General features: G+C 37.2%; 1 protein-coding gene across 4 annotated transcripts in view; it reads right to left on the bottom strand.

Annotated features, from left to right (window-relative positions):
* Positions 1–12,874, bottom strand: part of rasgrf2b (Ras protein-specific guanine nucleotide-releasing factor 2b) — a 70,579-nt gene that overhangs the window by 10,587 nt on the left and 47,118 nt on the right. Inside the window, exons 11-19 of one of the 4 annotated variants that reach the window (XM_060884095.1) lie at positions 12,302–12,368; positions 11,595–11,731; positions 10,869–10,951; positions 10,311–10,559; positions 8,680–8,772; positions 6,969–7,366; positions 4,036–4,164; positions 2,437–2,526; positions 1,750–1,856 (exon numbers count right to left, since the gene is read on the bottom strand). In XM_060884095.1, coding sequence (XP_060740078.1) covers positions 1,750–1,856; positions 2,437–2,526; positions 4,036–4,164; positions 6,969–7,366; positions 8,680–8,772; positions 10,311–10,559; positions 10,869–10,951; positions 11,595–11,731; positions 12,302–12,368 — 1,353 coding nt within the window. The remainder of the gene's footprint in view (positions 1–1,749; positions 1,857–2,436; positions 2,527–4,035; positions 4,165–6,968; positions 7,367–8,679; positions 8,773–10,310; positions 10,560–10,868; positions 10,952–11,594; positions 11,732–12,301; positions 12,369–12,874) is intronic. The other 3 variants (XM_060884096.1, XM_060884098.1, XM_060884099.1) reach the window with 3 other exon arrangements.

Raw genomic sequence — 12,874 nt, 5'->3', positions numbered from 1 at the left:
ACACTTAATGTCAAAGCAAAGATTTAAACTCAGACCCAATCCTCTCTTTTCATTTAGCAAGAAAAAAAAGCGATTTTTTGTTATTTTCCACTGCAACTTGTACTAGATGTAAGCTACATGATGGTTTAAGAGCACAGATTGACAATCCACATTCATCACTGGGTAGCAGGGTGACTGCACATACGTGATGAGATAATATCCTCAGCGATAAAGCAAAGGACAGGCCCAATAAAGACAGACAAGCGTGATCATTTATCCACAGGGGAAAATAGACTTCAAATGGTATGTTTTTGTGGTTTAGTCAATAAAACAATGACCTTTAGTGCTTTTATTGAATATGTACTTATCAGAGGTGAAGGGCACTGAATACTGATTTACACTTGGACACCTCACGTGCGTATCCTTATAGTTCTCCTTTTATAGTATGTTTTATTTTTTTACTGCTGCAGTATTGAGAGATAAAACAAAGTCCACTTGTAGCTGTTTTAATTAAGGCTCAGAGACTCAGCACTGTTTATACAAGGTAATTGGTTTTGTTTGCAATAATAGCATGGAAATTGGGCACGGATGGCAACCTGCTTACTTGTAAAAAAGTAGGCGCTGAGCCCAGGTTAAAGGCTGGATGATGTCTGTGTGTTCACAGCCAGAGCAATGACGAAGATGCAAGAGAGCAAAACAGCTCCAGGTCTATTCTCATCTAGAGGATAGACTATGTTGCACAGCAAATCAGTAACTTCAGGCAATAAATATATCCCCAGTAGACGGAGTTTAACATTCGAAATGACTTGGAAATTCGAAAAAGTCTGGGGTAAAATAACATGGCAGCCTGTAAAGCAAGATTATTTCAGTGGTAATGGGACAGTTATGTACATGTATTAAAGATGTATGATAAATAGCACGGTTTTCTCTTTGAGTAAATTATTTGCTGTACATGTATGTGAGTCCATGGCATTAATTCAACAGATGATTACCGTCACTGCAAAACAACTGAACACGATCCAATGAATGCAAGTCACAAAATCTTTAAAATTCTTTGTAAATGGTCAGTCAGGTCTTAATTGTTTAAACTGGAGCTTGATTCAAAGCTAACAAAGCTGAATAACTGTAAATTCACGTGTTAATGAAAATTTAACTTTTGGGGAAAAAAGAAACATTAATTTTGCCTAATGAACTGGAATAAAAATGAACACTGCACTAAAATGGGCAATGACTCACATTGGCATTAACTCCATGTGTGATAAAGATTTGGGGGATTAGTTTGCAAGGAGACAAGCATAAGACTGTCTTCAATGTATCAACAAAACTACACAAACAAGCCTAGCGAATGTGTAATATAGTAACGCATGTATTTTACAGTGCAGGCAGACCAGGCAGACAAGGACTTAAAAATCTATCCACGTTGTCTTAATTATTGCCATGAACTAATCACTAATGGTTAAGTGGTAACAGGTAATTGTTGTCACCATTCATTCATGGCAGTTGTTTATATGGATTTTTGTAAGCAAGGTCTTAACTAGACCTCTGGATTCACATAAGGATCCTATCAATGATGCTGTCTAATTAATGCACTTTTTCCATTTTTCTAGATTGCTTTTAATGATACTAAAATGACCAAAGATTAAAAACTGTAAAATACTTTTTTCCGGATATCATACTGTAATTATAACACACAAAGCCCAGGTCATTACAGCACAGTGTTACAGAGGTGGAGAGGTAGAAAGAGTTGTGTACGGAACACAATGAACAAACCTGCGAGTGTTTGGAGACCCAGTGGCGCAGGACATTCAGAACCCGGTTAGTGGCTGCTCTTCGGATGATGAAGTCTTTATCACACATTCTCTCTGAGTTGTTGAAGACTGGAAATAAAAGGTCTAGAGTTACTTTGTGCACTTCTAAGCTTAGCAAGTTACAAAAAATTGCAAGTTTGAGTGTATCAAATGTTGAACTGCTGTATAATTTTTAACGGTTTTAAAAATCTCACAACTTGTGAATGAAACAAGAAATGAAAAATGATTTTGAGAAGGCATGTGATGTGTGTTTCTTTGAAGGATGCATTACAGCTTCCCGGTATATTTTAGATCAAAATCTCCATTCAAATATGTCCAGGTTTATTTATTATTATAGCGTACAGTATATCCAGATGAAGAGCAAGATCATTTTCTTTCACAAGATAACAAGGGCATAATCGTTTTCATTAATCGCAAGGTCTTGGTTATGTAATATAACATTATGTAATAACACATTAGCACAAAGTCTGATACAGAATTCGGCCAAGATTTTATTGGGATCATTTGGGATCAGTGTAACGAGTAATAATCTCAACAAACAGCTATAATTACACCGTCTCTTCAAGACCTTCAGACCCTCAGGCCTCTTCAACATTAATTTATTTTTCCATGAATTATTGCTGTATTGTTGTTTCCGATGACTGTGTACCTGGAGGACTGCTGTGGCCAGCAGCAGCTGTTGCAATAGCGAAAGCTGAAGCTGGAGACACTGAACAACGGGAGTTCTCAGTTGCTGGGACTGAGGAGAGAATAAATACATACATGTACAGAAAAACAACCACCACTGACATACGGAAGGCAGGTTACATGTTAAAGGAATAGCCCACTAGGGTAATATGGTCTCCTTGACTACAGCAGAATGTGTCAGACTGTCAGTGTTGCCAAATGTATACATAAATGAATATAGAATCAAAGACATCTTGGGAAATTTTCCTCTCTCGGTTAACCAGGTGTCCCTTGTATGTGAGTGACCTCATGGAAACAGCTTTTAGGGGAAATATTTCTGCATAGTACATTTGAAGAAAGACAACAAAGGCCAAGTGGGAAAATAAAGTGTGTTTGTGTGAAATATTGGGTGTTATTAGAACAGCATTAGTAGAGTAATGAACTAAATAAAGGTTTTATACAGCACTACAAAAACAAACAATATGGATAAAACCATGCCATGTGTTGAGCCATGACAACTGAAAACATATGTCAAGGGAAAAAAGGCAAATATTATTGAACCTTCTTCCAACTGGCCTATACATAACCACTCTTTAGAGTCATCGATGAAGTAACTGCCTCAAGCCTGAGGATAAATGGGACATTTTTTAACAGATTTGCATAATTCAAAGTCTTCTGTATTTATCTTCACAATTTTTTGTGTAGCTCTGGACAGCACATGCAGGGAACCTGATTTTACTGTCTTAAATCCCACTCGTAATTATTCAGAAGTGGATTAAACAGAAAAGAAAAAGAAATAAACCTTAATCCAACTAACATTTGCAAAAGTTTTCATTTACACATCCACACAATTTAGAGATGCCAGTCAGCCTACAACACACATCTTTGGTCTGGTGAAGGAAACCACAGCATTGCAAGAGCATTGCAATCTCCACACATACACAAGTCTGGGACATGACTCGAACCCTCAGCCCTAGAGGTGTCAGACAAACATGCTAAACACTAAGCCACCATGTCACACCCACTAGTTAAAATAATATTAATAATAAAATAATAATATTCTAATGATACTCATGAATAGAAATAAACAAGGTTCTACGCTTGCATGTCCAAAAAAATTATAATGGAAACTAATCACGGGTAATGACGACTTTCTAAATACAGAACTGTGTGATGTTAGCTAATTGGATTTGTCACTTTACCACATCAGAACACATCTCTGTCAAATCAAGAAACACTGTGTTAGATCTTGTTGCTGTTGCTCTTGTGGCTCTTGTGGCTTTGTCAGCTCAAAGTGTAAACACTAGGATAAGAATGGCCTAAAAGGCCTGAATGTAAAACTACTAACAAAGTAGAATATTTTTAAAAAACGTACGGCTTCTCATTTGAAACTTGTTGTTTCAGATCAATGACTTATTGATTTGAATTATGGTTTTTTTAAGAAAGCATGTTTTTTTGAATGTTTTATTTCAAACATTTAAACTTTTAAGAGGTCTTTGAATCACGCCTTTCCTCTGAAACAATCACACACACACAGAGAAAGAGAGACAGAGAGAGAGAGAGAGAGAAAATGCGATGTTACCTCCAGGACCTCTGAAGCGCATGTGCCGTGGTGTTGTTGGTGATCTGCAGGGTGAGAGATCTCCAGCTTCACTGCCTTGTGGAGACTCAGGGATAACCTTATCCATTGATGCTGATTCCAGGACAGCTGCTAGGGCAGAAGGAAATCCCTTTATATTTTCCACATAACAGCATGACACACACACACACACTCATATGCTGTAAAACAAGCCAATTACATTGTGTGCAGATCTGCTGCTTTTTAACATGTACTTGGAGGGTGACATCTGACAGCATTTGAGAGTCACAGAGTTAATTAGAGACAGACAAGAAAACAATGTGAGATGAAGATCACAGTTGAAAACTGCAAGAACACTTTTTTTCATAAAGATAGGTTAGAATTCTCTAAAATAGGAGCTGTATCTGATTTCTGTACATTATATGAAGTTGCTGGTTCTTCTGATTTTGCTTCTGGACCATCTATATGTCACAAACATCTTTTTTTCCTGTGATTAAATAAAGCTGGTACAGTGAAATCTGACCACAAACATCAAACAGACATCAAAAAGCTCAAAAAAGGAACAACAGGGAAAACAGAACCAATTCTATTGACGATTTCCTCCACAGATTTTCTGCTGATGTGTGCCAAATTGGTTTATTGGAATCAGTATCTTTTTCCACACTTTGATACGTGCACAACCAATTTCCCCACTTCCATTTCCACAGGTAACAAACCACACAAACAGAACACAGTCAAAAAAAAACCCTGCACATTATTGGGCGGTTGCTCTACAGAAAAAAACAAACAACAAAACATGAATCGGGAAATGAGAACAGTAGATCAGGAAGACATCCCGTAAATTCTCAGATGTTGTGCAAAAACCAGGCTTTAGTACTAATGGTGTGCAATAACACTCGCCTCCCTGGCACAAGCATGAAGAAATAAAGAATACAACAAAAACACATTACTAGAATTTCTGTAGCAGAAATTGAAAGCTGTTAGCTGGGTTGAGTTTGGGAACTCCACAGGAGACCGTCCTGCCTTTTGCAGGCAAAATAATCTTGAAGAACAATTATGGGTTTCTTTAACAAATAAATATGCTGACAAAGCTGAGAACTAAAGAACATGACATTTCCATATGTGTAATAAAGGACAAAAGACAGATATGCTGTACTGAATTTTTAGAAGCAGCAGGCAACAGAAAATTAGGCTTAATGTGGAGCACTTCATTTACATATACGTATATACGTATATACCGTACGTATATACTGTACGTATATATATGTATATATATATACACACACACATACATACATACACATATCCTTTAAATATACTGTATAGGACAATGTTGTTTTCAGGATTTGGCCTTCAGACTAAGCACATTTATTTAGAAATGCTAATTAAAAATGCAAGATTCCGTATCACATAAAAGGAACCATGCTTCAGGAAAAGAAAAAGCTTTAAATTAGCAACTTTATCGACCTATTACTTGGTGCTTTAAAAGTGCTTTGTTTCCTCTGAAGCAATAAGATTTTTAGGTCTGTTTGCCAAGGGGTCCCCTCAATTTTAAAAAATAAAAGTTCCAGAAAATCTTATTTGAAAAATAATTTTTTGGTTCCCTCAAGGACCGTTTTAATTATGTAAAGAAATTTCCAGTCCGTGGTTCTTTACACATTTAATGTTGTTTCAGTAATAAACAATCATTTTTCCACTACTTAGGTGATTCCAAATAGTGGTAACATTTATGGTGGGAAATTTATAGAGAAAAAGTAGTTGAGGTTAGAATGAGTACATTATTTAGAGGTGGTTATTGTGGGACATCTTATAAATCTGATTCAAATATGTGCCAGAGGCATCATGATATATGATATTATTTACATTTACATTATATACTGTCCAGTATATAGGTTTACAAGGTTTCTTCCCAATATCATCTCAGGGAGTTTTTCCTTGTCACCGTCACCTCTGGCTTGCTCATTAATTACAGATGTTAGAGATAAATAGTACTTTCCAAATTTTATTCTGTTTCTGTACTTCTGTAAAGCTGCTTTAAGTGAATGTCAAATATGTACAAAAATGTAAAAAAATGCAAATGAAATATGACATCCTTTTGCAAGATCCAACTGACTCACGTACATTTATGGCTGTTAATCTTTAGAGACATAGAATTTATACTGGCTAATATTAGATTAGATACAGATTAAAATGAGAGATTTTATGAAATTTTAAGATATTTTCAAACTAAAGATATTTTTAAGTCCCGTAACTCTATGATTTGACGTGTTATATGTTTGAGGCTATAATAAAATGCAGAACTTCCATCACCCTGTCCATGTGGTTTGTTCAAGTCATGACAGAAAGAAGAAGGGAAAGCTCAGATTTTCCTAGTTGGGGCGTGTCAATAAGAAAACATTCATTCATTCATCTTCTACCGCTTATCCGAACTACCTCGGGTCACGGGGAGCCTGTGTATATCTCAGGCGTCATTGGGCATCAAGGCAGGATACACCCTGGACGGAGTGCCAACCCATCACAGGGCACACACACACACACACTCTCATTCACTACGGACAATTTTCCAGAGATGCCAATCAACCTACCATGCATGTCTTTGGACCGGGGGAGGAAACCGGAGTACCCGGAGGAAACCCCCGAGGCATGAGGAGAACATGCAAACTCCACACACACAAGGTGAAGGCGGGAATCGAACCCCGACCCTGGAGGTGTGAGGCGAACGTGCTAACCACTAAGCCACCGTGCCCCAATAAGAAAACATGGTGGAATCAATAGTGTGAAAACCTTTGAGTTTTTTTTTTTTTCAGAATTAAGATTTCAGTTAATATGTCAATTTACCTTGCTGTATTTTTTGTTAATTAAGAAAATGTACATCTCTATCTTGCTCTGACACACCTTATGTTGCAATTATGATGATAACAAATAAGGAATCTTACCCCTGCGGATGCTACGGCGCAGTTTTCCAGAGAGTGCGTCAATACGTGGTGTGTCTGCACTCTCATCAATGGCACCAGGACTCTGCTCAGGTGAAGGATCCTGAGGAGACTTGATGTTGGTTGGAGGAGGTGAGGTGCAGGGATTAGCTGAGGTGGGGCTGCTGGCAGCAGAGGAGGACACAGGGTTGGACAGGTCCAGTGCAGCCACCCGGGAACTGAGTGGAGAGTTAAGGGAGAGCTTTCGTGCTCGCACAGGAGAGGATGTGTATGAGGGGATGGAGAGAGGAGGAGGTGAGGAGAATTTCCTGCATAGACGAGGAGATTTCTCATTGGGGTTCTCACTGCCAGTGCTGCCGGAGCGGTTGTTCTGGTTTGTAGCGAAGAAAAGCTCCAGGGACCTGAGTTTGGGAGAACATACTGTATGTGATAGTGTGAGGCAGAGAATATGTTTCCTGACAGACTTTTCAATAGAGAGGAAACATTTATTCATCTTTGACTGGAGAACAGCGAGAACAAAGATGAAAGATGGATGATTTATGTTCGTGTATAGACAAAAAACACAATAGGACAGGGAAAAATAAAGTGAATAAGAATTATGGGGCTGAAAAAGACTATCTAGCATCAATTGTTTGAATTAGTGATTTCTAAATGTCTAATTAGCTTTCTAAATCTCAGAAATCGCTAAGGTGTTTATTTGGGTATATATTAGTAATAAAAACTCAATCAAGCACACATGAATTATGGAATTATAGACCAAAGTATTATAATAAGAGCAGTTTGGAGACTAACTAACCATTGGTCATATTTATAAAGATTATCTAACACTAAGAGTTCCCCTAACATTTTCAGCTAAGAACTGCTCCTTCAAATGTATTCATGAAATGATCATAAACTCATCTACATAATCCAATCATTGCTGGTTTTATACATGAAATTTGTTAACTGTCACATAACATAATTCTGGCAGAATCTGTATAATTGCAAGCTTTTCATTTTAAGAAAATAGATTCAGATGCATGGGGCACGGTGGCTTAGTGGTTAGCATGTTCGCCTCACACCTCCAGGGTTAGGGGTTCGATTCCTGCCTCCGCATTGTGTGTGTGGAGTTTGCATGTTCTCCCCGTGCCTCGGGGGTTTCCTCCGGGTACTCCGGTTTCCTCCCCCGGTCCAAAGACATGCATGGTAGGTTGATTGTCATCTCTGGAAAATTGTCCGTAGTGTGTGTGTGCCCTGCGATGGGTTGGCACTCCATCCAGGGTGTATCCTGCCTTGATGCCCGATGACGCCTGAGATAGGCACAGGCTCCCCGTGACCCGAGGTAGTTCGGATAAGCGGTAGAAAATGAGTGAGTGAGTGAGAGAGATTCAGATGCCTGTTTTGTCATGTATCATTAACCCACTGATGCTTTCATATTTTTTTATTATTGTGAAATGACAGTGTGCTATAGGATTTTATTCATTTATGAGTTTACCATAATCATATCATATTCACTGGTGATATTAAAAATTTTAGAAAAAAGTTTAGAAAAATTTCAACCATCAGCAGCAAAGACTCTTTTGATAATCTATCTATCTATCTATCTATCTATCTATCTATCTATCTATCTATCTATCTATCTATCTATCTATCTATCTATCTATCTATCTATGGAGAAGAGAGAGAGAGAGAGAGAGAGAGAGAGAGAGAGAGAGAGAGCATTATGATATGTTACTTTGATTGGTCCATGGCTATCTTCCTCATCTTCAAGCTGTAATCTGGACAGAAGGATGTGATGGACAAGCGATCAAATGAAGGATAATGGATCCTGTGTGACAGCAGATGATGGAGTGCAATGAGAGACATGTGACACAATGACAAAACACTGCACAAATGACAATATTATATTAAACAGTAATCTTTTAAATATGAAATAAACCTTTAAATGAAAGTCTGTCAAAAACTGTAGCAGAATTTTTCGTTCTTTATCAGTTTTCCCAGTAGTGCAAAAGTCATAAAGCTAAAAAGTTGATTTTGCCTAATTCCTCAGTCCTGTGATGACAATAAAAGTAATGAGATTGGGATATATTAGAGATTCACATTTAGAAACCACAAGAGAATTATTTGTTATTAAGTCTGCTTAGTTTTTTGTGATTATTGAGGCCAAAAATGTTTGATGTGTGAAAAATGTGAATTTTATTTGTGCTTTATCTTGCAGAAAACTAGATGAATTGAAGAAACTGCAAGCACAAGATTCTTCTTTTAAACTCCTACCAGTAAAAACGCATTTTTACTGACTTTCTGTGATAGCTGTATGTGGTGTGACATCATGCAACACTTCTCTACCCAAATACGTGAAAAATTCTGTGTGCATTTCAAGAAATTGAGTTTAAGTTTACTTGATTTTGCCTTAATGTCCACAAAAGCATTGCAAAATTGTGAGAAAAATATATAAAGAAAGGTTATATTATATTATATTATATTATATTATATTATATTATATTATATTATATTATATACAGTACTTACACAAAACTGGGTTTCATGAAACAAAACACTGCACAAATGCCAACAGATATCAGACAGAGATTTTCAATTGAATTAAAACTGTTTATCTTGTATTTATTATGGTTAATAACATTCAGTAATTTAATTTCTTGACTAAACATCAGTCAATGTAAGTGGATTTCAAATGAATTTCACTGATTTATTAAATACATTTGTTAAGTTACTGTGCAAGCAATAATTTATCCATTCTGAAGATCGTAGTTTGTTTTGTTAACTAATGCAGTTAATAATGTTAATTAGGTGAAAATACATTTTTTGGTTTGTGTGTTTATTGCTAAAAGCTACAGAAGGTTAACAATGGTTAAAATTCTACAGCATATATTTATACCAGAGAACGTTCCAGACTACTAATTTAAACGTTTTGTATAACTGCACTGGTCTATTTTACTGTGTGTATCACTCCACTTGGCTGTGTTTGCTACATAAAATGCCAGTAGTCTGTGACACTGAAACTGAACTTACTACAAGATATCAGTCAGTTTGTATGTTGCATAGCAACACAAAACGCTCAATCCAACTGTGACTTAATTTCTTTCCTATGGCACAATCATAACCATGCATATATTTAGTAGAACAGCACTCTTGCTTTTAAAATTATTACTTAATTAAATGATATACCAGCGGTACCAGTGCAGCATTTCAGGTTTTCTCCAACACAATATACATTTAATTCATAACATTAGTAATTTCTACTTCTGCTGTTAATTAAACGCTCTACAACCTCTTCCTTTTACTTCAGCAAAAAATAATATAAGATCTACTGCTTACACAAACCAGGCTTCTGTCAGTGTAAATCACCTGACTGGAATGGAGGTGAAGGGCTTCTTATAGATGTCAGCCAGCTTGTCCATGACCACAGCAGCGGAGGTGAAGATGCGGTACGTGTGCAGAAAGGTGTTAAGGAAGTCGATAGAAAGGAAGCGCAGGTCTGTCAGCCTCTCCAGCAGCCGCTCCACGCTGGCATAGCGGATCTGGGGAACCTTGCAGGAGTTGAGCGTCTTGCTGAAGCAAATGTCAACATCGTCTTTATGGAGACGCGCATCAGATCTGATGAGGAGCATACAGCAAAGCAGCCTCGTAAGCCAAAGCCAGCGTGTACTTAGAGATGCGATGAAATGTAGAAAATGTGGGGTTGGGTTTATGTAAAAACAGTTCATGAATTTTAAGGGGGAAAAAAATTCACCAAAGACTGACATTCAAACACACAGAGCACACAGTAATAATGATGGGCTGAATGTAAATACACAGAAACACCACAAAGCCAGGGGCAGGACAAGTGCCTAAAAGCAGGCAGCACACACAAATAAACACAGACAAATAGCATGTAGAAGAGTGAAGACACACTTCGTGGCTTACTTTATCATGTGTGGCACAGTGACTTTGGAGTTTTCTTCAAACACACTGGTCATCAGGCCATTACAGCGGATGTTATCGATACACTGCACATACACAAGAGGCACAAGAAGGAGACTTTATACTCTGTATTACTCTCGGCTGAAGTCATTAAACAATGTGACACTGGAAAATAACTTGGTGGTTAATTAAATTTACACAGGGGCAGAGAACATATTGAGCCAGTGATACCCTGTGAGCTTCTCCAATAAAGTCATCTCTCTGTGGTATAGATGAAATTTACACGAAAACCTTTAAGTCTCCGTGTGAGCATTGCTTTTTCCTGCAGTACGGTGAAGTTTGGTCGATATTCTTGTCTTTCTAAAGATAAAGGCAGAATCTTGTTTTTGTCATTGATCTTATTAAAGGCTTTCTATTAGCCCTCAAACAATTCTAGATTTAACTATTTACAGACATGTGACAGTAGCTCTGTTGCTGAATTTTGCTGCCACAGTTTGTGTGCACTTTAAAGCAAAGTCATACGTGGAAACATTTCTTTCCTGATAAGTTTACATAAAGTAAAAATTTTTAAATTTTATGCTAAGAGCATTCTAAGTGGACCACTATTTTATGATACCCTGTTCAAACTTACACAATGTCCCTCATTAATGGACCTTGCAAGTACTATATAGGTATTAAATAAAAGGTATCACTGAAGAGTTGCATAACTGATAATCATAGCTCTTTCACCTGGCTTATGTCGCTGGTCCAGGCTGCTTTCTCCTGGCGTGATGGAGCCAGAAGCACCACTGTAAATGCAGGAACATCTGCAGGTTCCACCACAATCTTAAAGTCCAGATGGCCAAATACCTGCCCTGAGGTCTTAGCTGAGAGACAAACACACGCCAGCTCATATGGACATCCAGCAGTCACTCAAAACCACACACAATACTATTTACATTGTGCATTGCTGCATTTTAGGATCTATTCATGTACATTTTGTATTGCTTCAAGAAAGCTTCATGTAGATATAATGGCATTATATTGGTGAACATGTGAACATTTTATACAAGTCATAGATTATCTAGATTATTTTGGTGACTCCGAATCTCCAAATGAACCACAAGCATATCTTTGCCAACCTATTGAACAAATAATGGCATACCACCAAATGAACCCTATGAAATTATTCTCATTAACTATCACAGGAACAACTCTGGATGGTCATAAAGCATTCAAATGGGCATTCCAGCCTGACCTTCAGAGGAGCTAATGGATCTGTATGATGATAGCATTGATCCATGTGACATTTACAAGAGCTAGTTTGGGCTCCATCTTTTGACCTGCTTTTGGCAGTTAATTAACCTGTGACAAAATATGGAATGCATTAGCAGCTTTTTGTCATCAAGCCATGTGAGTCTGTGGAGGAGAGTTAATGGGCCAAGAGAAGGACTCACAGTCTTCATCGTTGGCGTCGGGTTCCTCAATGAGGGTGCAGTCGATCAGGGACAGTACGCCACCTTGCTGCAATGATTACAGCATGTCGTTAAATATGAATGAGACTGGTATCAATATGCAAGCATGCATATGTCAGTGAAACTGGAGCAGTGAGAATCAGTAGGAGGAATAAAGTTTTTTCCTAGATTTCATGCACATTCCATGCTTATTTCTATTTCTTTTTATATTTATTTTATTTATTTTATAAATCTTTTAGATTTATTACAAAAGACAAAAAAGGAAATGCATTAGGAAATCTGTAATAATGTAGAAAAGTGAATACATTGTGAAAATTTCTGAAGCTTGTGGCCAGAAAAGTTTATAATATATATCAAACAATACTTTGACCTTAGGTGGAAAGTCAAATAAGCTATCACCATTGCTATAGGATTTTGTAGGAGTATAACTTCTAAGAGAGAGAGAGATGAAAAAAAAAAACAAAAGATAAAAAGGTAGATAAAAAAAGCCTAACAATGAAAAAAATCAAGTGTTTAAAATTCACAGAAATTTACTCCTAATATTTTTTACTAAAA

The sequence above is a fragment of the Tachysurus vachellii genome, chromosome 12, assembly GCF_030014155.1.
Source record: "Tachysurus vachellii isolate PV-2020 chromosome 12, HZAU_Pvac_v1, whole genome shotgun sequence".
Classification (NCBI taxonomy): domain Eukaryota; kingdom Metazoa; phylum Chordata; class Actinopteri; order Siluriformes; family Bagridae; genus Tachysurus; species Tachysurus vachellii.
The sequence above is the reverse complement of the archived record's forward strand: the minus strand, read 5'-3'. Positions and strand labels throughout refer to the sequence as shown.